Here is a 14,029-nt window from a genome sequence, read left to right on the forward strand (position 1 = left end):
AATTGTAAATAAATTACATATAAGATTTTGGTGTTTAAGAGATGTTTAGGTGTGATTGATTATCATTTTGAGGTATTTCGTGCGATTTTGAAAAAAATGGAGTCAAAGCTTTGTTTTGCTCTAATTCACTAAATTAATTAAGATTGTTAGGCCTTTGGTAGCCAATTAAGGTTGTTTAGACGACTAAGTTCGAACATGATCAATTTTGCCAATTTTTCCTTGTTCGGTCGGCTTTCCAGTCAAACAAACTTAGTTTGTTTAACTAAATTGGACTACCAAAAAAAAAAAAAAATGATGTTCGAAAAAGATTACTTGGGTGAAGAAGTGCAACTGCTGAGCGATGATGGATGTATGAAACATGGTTGAGTGGTGGTGGAGAGGGTTGGGAAGGACCGTCAGAGGCGGTTGTGGAGGCAATTAGAGATGTGGGTAGCGAGAGAGTGTGTTTGCCAAAGAGACAGTTGTGACAAGAGTTGGGGTCCAAATCCTAAGAAAATAGATTGGAGCTAATAGCAAAATTTATTTATTTTAGGGTAAATTACACTTACCTTTCTTGAGGTTTGATGAAATTGTATAAACCTCCCTTGAAGTTTCTAAAATGATTCAAACCTCCCATGAGGTTTAATGAAATGTAAAAACCTTCCTTGAGGTTTGTGAAATGACAAAAATCTCAATTGAAATTTATATTTCAATTACAATGACCTCCCATGAAGTTTAATGAAATTGTAGAAACCTACTCTAAAGTTTTTAAAATGACAAAAACGTCCCTTAAAGTTTAGTAATTACATATTCTCTCTTCTGTTACTTTATTGTAAAAAAATAACAAAAAATGTTAATATCATTAAATAATTTAATTACATTTTCAATTAACTTTTAAAACTGTGTCCAATTACCAAAAAAAAAAAAAATCAATCTATTTTCTTACTTTAGTATGCCTACAATTACTGTTGATTGCATTTGTACTTCTTTTATCCAAAATCCTTTGACATCGTAAGAAACAAATAACAAAAAATATTGACATTATTATATAATTTAATTACATGTCTAATTTTACTTTTTTAAAATTGTATTAATTACAAAAAAATTAAAAATAAAATAAAAATATTATTTTCTCTCTTTATTATTGAAATGTAATTAAATTATGAAAAATGCTTCAAAGCTCGCAATTGTTGAGGCTCGAGTGGCCCTGAATTCAAAACAACGTCGTTTTTATTTTTTTTCCCTCTCTTTTATCTGTGAAATAGAGGGAGGGAGGAAGAGAGAGAGAGAGAGAGAGAGAGAGAGAAGAGAGAGGAAGAGAGAAGGAAGAGAGAAGATGGAGGGGGAGCTGATTATCTCATGTTGCCGTCGTCGTCGTTGCCTCTTCCTCTTCCGTCACTGTTGCACCGTCGCCGATCTTCTCTCTTCTTCTCTTCTCTTTTTCTATATATATATATATATATATGTGTGTGTGTGTGTGTGTGTGTGTGTGTTTCATGGATGGGTATGGAATTAAGAGGAATCAGGTTCTTGTTGTTGTTGGGTTTATGGGATGGAGTGAGAGCGTTGATTAGCAAGCTCTGCTGAGAGAAGGCTATGGACATTTTGCTATGCTATGCTGATTGTCTAATACTATACAACTTCCTACTAGTATGTGTTATAAATTAATATTCTTTCTCTTTTGAGTTTTGTTATCTTTGTGCTCTTGCTCAAAGAGGGGATGGATGACCCAATCTGTGTGGAATTTTTTTTATTTTTAACAATTTTATGTTCCTTATATATAGGTATAAATGGATAAGTATATATAAGTATAAATGTGTGTGTGTGTTTCATGGATTTGGCTTTTGATTTCCAGATTTGTATGTGTGTGTGTGTGTGTTTCATGAATTTGTGGGTTTGATTTGTATTGGTTTTGATTTTTGGATTTGAATCTCTCTACTCTATTTCTTTCCTCTCCTCTCGTCTTCTCTTCTTTCTTCTTCTTCTTCTTCTTTCTTCTTCTTCTGCAAGTTATGGAAAGGAAGAAGAAAAGGAAAAAAAAAAAAAAGGGCGCAAAACGATGTCATTTTGTGATTTCGGGCCACTCAAGCCTCTAATTTTTTGAGCTACCTAGCGGGGTTGTTAAATTATTTGATAATGTCAATTTTTTTTAATAATTTCTTACAATAACGAAACAAAATAGAAATTTTGTAATAAAACACTATACTTCAAAGAAAGTTTCTACCATTTCACAAATCTAATTGAAGGTTTTTGCCATCTCATTAAACCTCAAGAAAGGTTGATGTAATTAAAAATTAAATCTTAAAGAAAGTTTTAGTCAATTTAACAATTCATAAAATTTCAGGTGAGGTGAATGTAATTAGAAATTGAACTTGACAAAAATTTAAGGCTTTGTTTCGCATAAACTTTTTTGGCTAAAATAGTCAATGAAGGCAAAAAAGTTAAATAATCGATAAGACAAAATATCACATTCAAATAATAATCATTTCATTTTTTTTCTCTCTTACAACCATCAAATTCATTACAAAAAATGCAAATTATCATCCCAAACACAACTTTTTTAACTAGGATAAAATTGTGACGCCCCCCAAAAAAATTAGAACATCAAAGGAATTTAAATTAAACAAAATGACTTATTAAATTAAAAACTTAACATCTTAATAGGAAATTACAATTTTCATACAACCAAAAGTTTAAACAACACTAAATAAAAATTTAAAAAGTCCAAATACAACATTAAACAACATTATAATGTCCTTAATTATTAATACATAAGATAATAACATTTTATTTTGCTATAGTCATGGCTTCAAGTTAGCGAAGGCTCTATGTTAGCATCAGCTCCATTTTCAACTTCTATTCCTTCCTTGTCAAAATGTGGCATAAAACACCAGGACAACAAAACGTATGCCATGAGTTTTGTAACATGGTAAGAAAATACAATAAACTTACCTTTCTTTTTAAGAGAAAATAATAAGATTATAAACATGATATAACAATATAACAACCATTAAAATAATTTTAACAATTTTAATAATTTAGGTGACACTCAAAATCTCACGCAAGAGATTTAACTTACCAACCATTAAGCTATGGCTACGGTTAATTTGAAAACTCCTCCTTGATCAAATATTCAAGTGTTACCAACTATAACTAGTTAGGATACCCACACCCAGAGTTCCATACCAAAGCCGTGGCATTCTGGCCTGTTCCAAGGAAACGGTCTGCTAGGGGTATGTAACCTCCTTGTGTGCTACTGGCACATCCACCCTTATTCCAAAACCGAATACCGATAAGGGTTCAAATAACTCTCGTGCCATCTTAAGGTTTCGCCACAAAATTATGTAAAAAAAAAAAAAAATCTCAAAAATCAGGACTCACCTTGAACAACCGGTATTAATCGTCAACCGTTAATTTCGTACATGTTGTTAATCATTTTAGCTAATTTCCATAATAATCACAAATAATTACAAAATTAAATCACCATAAATGTTATACTATTTTATTACAATTTTCAACATAAAATATTACATATGTGTTTTACAGTAATCAATCAATGTACGAAATTATGGTAAACAATTAAATTAAGCCATTATGTGAAATAATAATTTTAGATACTTAATATGAACCACAACCCCACACACACACATGCATGAACTATAATTTACAAGATCCAATTAAATAAACTAGCACAACACTTATTTTTAATTCTAATAAATAATTGAACTGGTAATATTGGTTCTCTAATATTCTGCCAGAATTTTCAGAACATAATTTTCATAATTAAAATTACAAATAAATTATTTAGACAATTCTAAAATTCATGTAATTATCTGGAATGTTCAACAAACATATGGTCATTTTTCAAAAAGAATTCCCAAAAATAAGTTATAAATAATTCTATAAAATTACAAGAAATTACATAACATAGATTCGTCACATTTTCTTACAATAACTCCACCCTAAAATTCATAAATCAAATCCATAATCTAAAAATTCAGTATGAAATTTGACTTCTCAAATTTCATTTTGAACTCAGAAAATACCAGATTTGGTCTAATATAAGATTTCTAGTAATTTTTCAAACACGCAGTAGAATCTGTCTAAAATTTTAGATTTAATTAAAATTTCATATAAATTCGTACAAAGCTAGAATAATTGATACAAAAATTTCTGGATGAACTAGTTATCATTATTTACAACTTTGTAAAAGAAATCATATCGAAATTTAGAGTATAAAATTATTTAAAAATTCGTATAAAATTCTAGCAAATTTAAGGACCATATGATCAAACCAAATAAAATCTTCAATCATCTACTTAATGTCACAAACTACACATGTAAGTCTAAATCCAAGATTATATCATGATTTTAAAGCTACTAATAAAAAAATAACCTTCAAACATCTAATATATATATATCACAAATTTACATACAACTACACACAAAATTCTGTTTAAAGTTTTTAGTCATTTTAGCATATAAATATAATCTAAAAATGTGAACAAATAAAAAGAATGAGAGAGTTTTCTTACACAGTAATAGGGGTGAGCATGGTCCGGATTGGACCGGATTAGGATAAAACTAGGACCAATCCGTTAGCTACGGTTCCTGAAAAATTGGAATCAATTCAATCCGTTTAAATCATGTAATCAATCCAAACCAATCTATTTAAATACGGATTGGATCGGTTTAAGACCACGGATTCACATAATTAAATAACAAAAAAATATATATAACACTTTAATTTCATAAAACAATAAATATAGCGCTATATTAGTTCTACAATAACAAAATATCTTTCTATAATAGCGACATACTGTTTTAGAATTTAAACAACCACAATAAAACTAGTTTCACCATAAGTATTTAGACAGTTACAAATTAAAATTAAAAACTAACAAACAAAAGTAATAAAATAAGATATTATGCGGGTTTAGGTTTGAGTTTAGGTTTTATATGGAATAAGAGAAGATACTATGAGAGATGATGTATAATAAAAATATAGACTATTTGTATATAGTTCGGATCGATTCCAATCCGGAACTGTGGGGTTCAATCCGGAACCAATCCCTAGACTACAGATTTTTAATTCTTCAATCCGGAACCGAATCACGGATTCAAAAAACTAATCTAGACCTATCAAATTGGACTAGACTGGATCGGATTTTAAATTTCACAGATTTCGAATTTCATAGATTCCTTGTGCAGCTCTACACAGTAATATGCACTACAGGAAATGTGGGTTTTGACGACGTTTATTTGACGGCGTTTTATTAAACGCCATGTTTTATAATATTCGACGGCGTTTTTTAAACGTCATTTTTTTAAAATATTAAAACGGTACCGTTTCAATAACAGAAGGCGTCTTAAAAGCGCCTCCAAATGTCCTCTCTCTTTCTCCCTTAAATGGGCGAGCCTCTGAAGCCCTAATCTCTCAATCACTCATTTTGTGGCCCTAATCTTTTACTCAATCACTCTCTGGTTCGCTCTCTCTCTCTCTCTCAACCCTTTCAATGAATCGATTCATCTCAATGGATCAATTCATCTCAGAATGATACAGTCTCGGTGATTCATCTTGGCTATTTCGATTTTGATTTCGAAGTTCATCTTATTTGGAATCCTCACGGCTTCAAATCTCGCCTCTTTCAACCCTCTCTAAGCCCTTATCATTCTCACAGATTCATCTTTGAGATTCAGAGCGATTTCGATTTCGAATCTCCACCGCCAGCACCGTCTGCACCGGCTCGATTTCTCTGATTTCGATTTCATCTGAATCTCTGATTTCGATTTTGATTTCGAAGCTCCACCGCCACCACCATCTGCACCAGCGAGGTACCGATTTCTCTGTCTCTCACATGCTCTTCCTTCCGTCTCTCTCGATTTGGTTATTGAAATTGAAATTGTAACCAAGAACTATGAAATTGAAATTGATCGATCTATGATTCCAGTTAAAAGAAAAAATCGATACGTGACTCAAGATTATAATTTTTATTTATTTATTTATTTATTTTTTCAAGTGTTGTTTCTTCTTTTGTTTTCTTTCTCGTTTCTTTTTTGGGGGGTTGGCGTTTTGATATTTTTGTGGATTTTGTTCTTTAGGGCCTTCAATCTCTGTGAGAAGAGCAGCATCATAATTTTGAATAAAGAGGTACCCTCTCTCTCTCTCTCTCTCTCTCTCTCTTCCATGATCATCAGTGTTTTGTATGTATTTTGTTTGTGCATGTGAAATTTGTGTGTATATGTCAAGGATTGGATACATTTTTTTCTGCTGTATGTTTGATTTAGTGAACATACAATATTTGAAGCATGTAATTTTGGTCAAAGATTGGCTATTCCTTTTCTTTTTTATCTTTTTTTTTCCCTTTTCTTGGTGTTCTTGAATTGTCTCAAAGAGAGCCATTTGCAGATTTAATGGCTTAAATTGATGCCCCTTCCATCTTCGAAGTTTTTTTTTTTTTTGAATTGGCCCTCCATTTTTAAAGTTGATCAAACATCCATATTACAATTCAAAGGATTCTGAAGAGTGAAGAGTAATGATGTGGAGATGATCTTTGTTTATGAAATGAGTCAATTAACTCATATAAGGCCACTATAGGACATCAATAATCAAACCTATTTGGATATTTGTCCTGTTTTAAGTTATTTGGGCAATGACTTTATGTTACAGGGCAATCTTTTGTTTGTATGTTGTAATGGCCAGTGCAATTTGATGCATCAAATTCCATTTTCTTATTTAAACGTCTTTTTAAAGGAGCTTGTGTTATGATCCCATCATCCCACATCAAAACACAAGAGGCCTTGTGAATATAGGTTCGTTTGGACCCCCACCCCCTGCATGATTAAAACATGCTAATAGAGTCAATTCATTTTCAAACTAGCACAATACATTGCATGATTAAAAAGGAGTGCCAAAGAAAATAATTATTTCTGAAGGGTAAATAGTACTAAAGTAAATGAACTATGTAAGAAGCAGACCCACATTTTGAAGTTTCAATGGCCACATGTTGAACTTGCATACTACGAAATTAGTACTATTTAATTCAAGTCTACTGTCTGTGGTTCAAATTACCTCAAAGTTTACTGTCTCCTGTTCTCTTTATATCCATGTATGACAATAATTCAAGTCATATAATAAATATTTAATTAACAAAACCATATTTTTTGAAGTCTTGAACTGTTACAGGTTTGTACTCTTTCAAGCCTACTCATATGTGCTCTCTACTTTAGTCAAGCAGTATGAGTTTTAATTGTTGAAACTAAGCTCTTCACTGTTAACATGTTATAATGAAAAGATAAGTGATTTCTAAAATGGGTTTAAGCGGCGTTTTTTTAACGGCGTTTTTTTAAACGCCACGTTTATTAATATTTAACAACGTTTTATAAATACGTCGCATATTCATGTTCTCTTTATATCCATGTGTTATTTCCAGGCCTCGCTAAACTGCTCTCTTTGTTGAGCCCTATCCCTTTGCGTGAGTATCTATTCTACTTCTGGATTAGTTTATACAAGAATCTTTGTGTATGTACTGTTTTGTTAATCCAAAGTTGTGTGGTATAACTTTTGGTCTATCGTTCAGACAATCATCTTCCCAATCAACATTAGTCTATTCATGTATTTTTTTAACATGAGGACAAATGTTGATTTTCCGTTTGAGATATTTGATTTTTCGTTTTTCATTGATGTGAGATTTTTAATTTTTTTTAATTAAACCAGGTTGTTAGGCTCTGTGCAAAATCAAGGGAAGTTCTCCCGTGGAGCATTTAACTCTTCACTATCAGGTTTGTTTACTTGTTAATTGGTCACCAGCCCATAGAACATTTTTCCTTCTTTAAAATGCCACCAGCCCATAAAACATTTTTCTCTCTAACTTGTCTCTTTTCTCACTATCAGGTTTCTTTAAAATTCCAGTTTGCAGGATTATTTTTCAGTTGAGTGGTTTTCAACTTTTCGAAAAACATGCCAAGTCATCCTTTCCAATGTTGTTCTGTATTGTGTTTTAGCTGAATTATGTTTTGGTTGCTAATTCGTATATATCTTGTTGTTTTCTTCTTTCAAATTTGTCATGACAACCATTGCATGGGACTTTGTGTATGTTTTTTTGTCTGTGTGGATAATAAAATTATTATTTAACGCATCAGAAATTCTGCCTTGCAACTAACCCGACTAAAGTGTTTTTTTATGTTTATGGGTGGGTGCATATTTAAACTTGGAATGATATCTGTTGTGACCTGGATTTGCGTTAATGGAGCTTTCCTTTTACATATACAGGAGAATTATCCAGCAGTGATGAGAAGAAATATAAAGCTCTGAAGCGAGCAACAGAGAGGGAGGTATCTCAGAGTGCTGATGTCATTTGTTGCACATGTGTTGGTGCTGGCGATCCTCGATTGGCTAATTTTAGATTTCGCCAGGTTGGTTTGTGAACATTTTACTGTCATAAAGGATTGCCAATCTTTTCTTCTCTGGTTTACATGATTGCTTTCAATCTGTTTATAGGTCCTTATTGATGAATCTACTCAAGCAACTGAGCCCGAGTGTCTTATTCCCTTGGTTCTTGGCGTGAAGCAGGTAAACAAGTCTTTGTATGCTACTTTCTAGTCTATTGTTATCTGCTTCTTTTTCTGATAATAGATTTCTCTATTAGGTTGTTCTCGTTGGTGACCATTGGATAATAGATCTCTCGCTAATTCACATAAATATGAAACCACACCCATGTAAAAAGTTTAATAAAAAATTTAATAAACTAATATCCTAGCATGACTCATTAATTTTTACTCCCATTTAATAGATTTCCTTCTTTAAAATGCCACCAGCCCATAGAACATTTTTCTCTCTAACTTGTCTCTTTTCTCTACTCACTACAAGAAAAATTGGTTGTCACGGCACTTAGAAAATGACGTTTTTTTGAAAACGTCTTCATTTCTCATTTCTCAAGAAACGTCGCTTCGCTGTTACTTAACTCCACCAATTAATAATGAGTTAAAAAAAAAAAAAAAAAAAAAACTCTACCACTCAAACCTCATAGAGGCCTCGTTTTTTTCAAACATCACAGACTTACCACTCTCTCTCCTTCTCCAACATTATTCTTGATCTAAAATGGCACGAAGGAAGCTCTCTCTAGAGACGTTGACGAAGCAATTGATGATGAGGATTTCAAGTCTATTGTAGATCAAAACCGTAGGTCTTCTATCTCAATCGTTTCTAATTATTATTATTATTATTTTTTGAAATCTTATTTAGCGTTTCGATTTCCATTGTTGATCTAGGTGCTTGTCTCTTTTATTGGTCTGACTCAAGCTTGTTTTGGATGATTTTGATTTCAACCTATGTTTTTGTTCTTCTCAAGTATGGGATCTATAGCTCTTTTATTTGTTTTAGTTCTCTCAGGTAATCGGCTTCAATGGCTTTGATCTGTAACTGTATTTTATTTACATAGTTTTGGTTGTTTGTTCTACAAATAGGTAGCTAAGAAGATTTATGTGTTTTTCTTTCACTCTTTATGTTTCCTCTTTTTGTAGGTTTTTATTTGCTAAAAGATGATTCATGAAAATTGCTTATTGCTCCATTTATTAATTAATTAATACTTACTGCTATTTGTTGTTATTATCATCACTATTAGTTTTGCTATGCAGACATCTTTGATTGGCCCTCATGGTGTTCATGCTGTTTTAAAAGGTATAATTTTTTATGAAGCAAGATATAACAATTTCATTGAAGAATTTTGTTATAATCGGGATTGCTATAACCGGGAAAAAGCCGACTAATTTTGAATCTTCTCCATTTCTTTTCTCTCCCTATACATACACATATACGTTAACTTATATGTGTTGTGTATCTGTGTTCTAAATTCTTTTGATTCTCATGTGTTTTCTGATTGCTTTGGAGTCAAATTTAAGCCTAAAGATGATTGAGCCTTTGAAATCTTATTTCTGTTAGGCATTTCTTTTAATTTTTTTGTTCTTTTTCCCCACTATTGTTTGATGCAATGAAGTGAACAAATCTATAATTTCTTGCTGAGGCAGTTAATTGAGTAAACGGGTTAGCTTGACCTACTTTCTACTTGACTTCTTTTTTGACTTCATTGATTTCCTTAAATATAAGCTTGTGGATTTGCTTGTCCTGTTTTAGATTGCTTATTATGATAAAGATTGATTAAAGTGAAAACAGGCCCTCCACCAAAAAGATATGAAATTTAGGAATTTAAATGCAAATCCTCAATCTCATTCATAGAAATTACAATTCATCCACCATTTATGATTGAATAATATTATATCTATGGAGTTTGAGAGATAAAAGATCTGTTGTTGAACAGGGAGAAGAGAGAATATATAAGGGGGAAAAAAAAACAGAGGAGAGAGAAAGGTCTTGATGAAGCATATATTTAGTTTCAAAAAGGCCAAATATGGACTTAATAAGAAAGAAAGTCCATATATGAATGTCCAAATGATTTGTGAATTGGAATTGGTTGAAACCATCATTGTGGGATGGGATTCTTCATGCTAATGTTCGAAGTATATGCATGAGTACGATTATTTATGGTTGCATTGTTGGAACCATGCAAACGGCATTTGGAGTTACATTTGGTATGTGCCTGAACTTATTTTATTTTATTTTTTTTCTACAATAAATACATACTGGATTTATCTCTTACTCTCAATTATCTTAGTGCATTTTGAATTTTATTTTATCTTATTTATGGTTTCTTTATGATGGTTTCTAGTGCTCTTTCTGTCAATATCATGTTTGTTCCATAACATTACTCTAATTAGTTTGTTACGGTTAATTACTTATAATTACTTTTGAGTAATTTTTTAATGTGTACTGTTACCATATTCACTATGAGGAAAAATACCTGAGATTTCTTTTAGATTTTTTTCTTTTCTTTTCTTTTCCAGATTCTTTCCAATTAGTCTCCTATATTATCAGATTCTTGCTTTTCTTCTACTTTGGTTATCATAGGATGAAGAATTTACTATTAGAAAAAGGAAGGAAAAAAGTGATATACGTGAACTCAGGCGTGTTTATCACATGTACAGGGAATACATTATCAAACATGTCGGAGACTGCAATCTTGAAAACATGTAATTGTTTATGCTCTTGTAGGAATTATGTTGTGCCTTTTTTAATATGAAGTTTATGGGATATTTTTAGTTTCTGTCAGTTAAAAAAATGAAAACTCTCAAGTTACATCTTGACAGAGAGAATAAGACACGTGCGATTGCTTCTGCTCTGTTTGAAGTATTATGTACAGTTAACAAAGCAACTGGTTTGCAGGTATCTTCTTTTTCCATTTTTGTTTTTATTATTTGTTTCTGATATATATTTTAATTATTCATCCTTCTTTATCCTTTTCGTTATTTAGCAGATTTCTCATAGGATTAAATTAATTTATTTTTACTTTTCATATACTTAACAGGCCCTTGCCGATAAGGACAGCTCTCAGGACAAATCCCATCGGTGATTGGCTTGATGCAGGCACTTGCTGTGTTGTAAGTGCTTTAATTTTGCTGTTTCCTCAATCTGGTATTTTCACAAAATTGAATTTATTTGAGGGGACCTTTATGGAGTTTTACTACTAACTCAACAGACCCAGCGTTCAATGTTTTGTTTGTCTTATAACTGTGTCGTTATCCTGATTTTGATCCAGAGATTTAAGCTGCAACATCCTGAGTGGACCTATCCCTCCTATTCTAGGAAATTTGACCTACACGGAGAAATTGTGAGTATTTGCTTTGTAATTCTTTCAATTTCCTTCATTTTCTTGATCGATTTACATTTCAAAGATGCACACGTCATTTTGAAAATAGCTGATAGTCTTTTGCTACATATGACAAACTGCTGAATTGCCGTTAAACTTCCATTCATCAATTTATATTTGTATTAATTTAATGTGAATAACAAACAAGATCATTACATTACATGATACTTAAAATGTATATTCTCAGGTGCTATTGTGACCTCGTTTCTTGCTCAAAATTTAAGACCATTTGACCATCCCTCTTGGATGATGCAGTTTTAGAGAGGATCTTTTGATCATGCAGAAAATTTTGTCAAACGAGTCCCTTTCTTTTAATAGGACTGATTGGTAAGTGCCCCCTCAAATCATTTGTTATGGTGGATCTATTATTAATGTAGTTTATTTATGGATTCTTACCCCCCCCCAAAAAAAAAAAAAAAAAAAAAGAAGGAAAAAAAAAGATAGCAGTTTATGTACGGATGTATGTTTATCATGTTTTGTCTAAGAGTAGTTATGCTGTGTTTCTTTCGGATCATTGCACAGCTTCTTTCAGAACGGCTTATTCTGTTTGTTGCTCTTGATGTGAGAAGGTATGCTTCCATCACAGTGAATTGATTTTCCTGGAATAAAGTCAACTTTGGGGGCTTAGAGAAAGAACAACTTGTTGATTGAATATTCTGCTGAAAATCTTAGTCATATGAGTCAGGGCTGTGAGTTTTCTAGCTAGTTCCTTTTGGGTAATCTATGACATTTTGAAGACCAATTTCACGTAATTCTATCTTAGGGGTATGCCTTCTTTGTTTTTTTATGATGTCCATTTTTTATGATAAGATCTAGTTTCTTGCTAAGAAAAACAGAAAAAAAAACAATGGACAGATTTTCTGATTGATTTCAACTCAAGTCTCTGAAGTGAATATCCAGCCTTTGGTTCCATGTTTTTCTATATTTACTTCATATTCCCTGAACCATCTATGTGAACATTTTAACATAAATGCAAATTGGAAAAGGGAAAAATTAAATGTAAAAATCCATATTCTCTGCCTCGTCCATGACTTATTAAAAATCCATATGCTTGTGAGAATATTTTACAGCAGCATCCAGATAACTGATTTTAGATTTTCCATATAATATATATATGTATGGTTTGATTTGTGTTCTCATTCTCAAATTGCATAAGAGTATCCTTATTGTATGATTTTTAACCCTCAAGATAAAAGATGGAAATGCTGAAACACTCTATCCTAGATCATCCTTTGCCATCAATTGTACTGGTAAAGGTTTATTTACATACATTTCTTTTGAGTGCACTATTTTTGTTCACTTCAAGGTGGTTTTGAATTTGTCAAGGCAGCATAGGAACTCAAAACATGTGAATTTGGATACTATTTTATCACCATCAGTTCTTACTAAGTCCGGGGATTTTTTTTTGTCAACAGGAAAAGAAGTTGGAAGAAGAGGATGAAGCCTTCAACTTGCTTACCAGTGCTGTAAATTGCTTCCCAGTGCTGTAAAGAGTACATGATTAGTCTTGCAATTGTATTGTATAGCATACAGTTGATTCCCCCCCCCCTTCTTTTTATGCTAGACATTCATCCATGCAATTTAAATATCTTGATTTTTTTTGTGCCAATTTGTTTTGTGCCGAGCTGTAAAGGGTACATGATTGATCTTTTTTTTTCCCCTTTTTTTTTTTTTTTTGTGTTGATTTGTTTTGTAATAACTTTCAACTTATCACTAGGCACTAGTTTAACTTTATTTCATCTTGGAATTGAAATATTTTTATTTATTGAGAAGCATGAATTGATCTAGTATTATGTTTACCTAAATTTAGTTAATATATTGAATATTTTTTCATCTTTATTATAGGTAATTTGTTTTAGTTAAATTTCACAGAATTAGCACAATTTTAAAAAAAAAAAAAAAAAAAAATTGAAGCTATGACGGCGTTTTCAAACGTCACTATAGATGATGTCGACGGTTATATTTTTAAAATAAAAAAGATCTACCACGACGTTTTCAAAACGTCGCTAAATATTGCGTGACGTCAATGTACCGTTATGCAGCATATTTAGCGGCGTTTTTTAAAACGCCGCCTATAATAAATATAGCGACGCTTTTAAAGCGTCATCAAGTTATAGCGACGGCCGCATCTTCGACGTTTGGTAATAAACGTCACAAAAACAATTAGCGGCGTTTTTGATATCTATAGCGGCGTTTTTTAAACGCCGCTAAAAACCCAATTTCCAGCAGTGATGATACGTATGAGGTGGTGAAATAGCAAGAAAAATTATAGCCTCCCTTCTTCTTCT

The 14,029-nt window shown here is 31.9% G+C and overlaps 1 protein-coding gene across 11 annotated transcripts; it reads left to right on the forward strand.

Moving 5' to 3' along the window:
* Nucleotides 1-7,791: 7,791 nt before the first annotated feature.
* On the forward strand, nucleotides 7,792-13,541 carry LOC145801274 (uncharacterized). Of its 11 annotated transcripts, none has more exons than XR_014342495.1 (10): nucleotides 7,794-7,910; nucleotides 8,252-8,394; nucleotides 8,480-8,551; nucleotides 9,616-9,658; nucleotides 11,182-11,257; nucleotides 11,400-11,472; nucleotides 11,631-11,702; nucleotides 11,929-12,068; nucleotides 12,264-12,310; nucleotides 13,157-13,541. XR_014342495.1 is itself a non-coding variant. In XM_082892120.1 (9 exons), the coding sequence occupies exons 1-8, from the start codon at nucleotides 7,817-7,819 to the stop codon at nucleotides 12,948-12,950; spliced, it is 594 nt and encodes a 197-aa protein (XP_082748246.1). In that variant the 5' UTR covers nucleotides 7,793-7,816; the 3' UTR covers nucleotides 12,951-12,991; nucleotides 13,157-13,541. The 11 variants fall into 11 exon arrangements, 3 of the variants coding, with proteins under 3 accessions (XP_082748248.1, XP_082748246.1, XP_082748247.1); XR_014342492.1 differs by lacking the exon at nucleotides 12,264-12,310 and adding an exon at nucleotides 12,311-12,991; XR_014342499.1 differs by lacking the exon at nucleotides 12,264-12,310 and having other exon boundaries at nucleotides 7,792-7,910; nucleotides 11,997-12,068.
* The last annotated feature ends 488 nt before the right edge of the window (nucleotides 13,542-14,029 follow it).

This window comes from Camellia sinensis, chromosome 10 (genome assembly GCF_055761805.1).
Source record: "Camellia sinensis isolate YWXY chromosome 10, ASM5576180v1, whole genome shotgun sequence".
Lineage (NCBI taxonomy): Eukaryota > Viridiplantae > Streptophyta > Magnoliopsida > Ericales > Theaceae > Camellia > Camellia sinensis.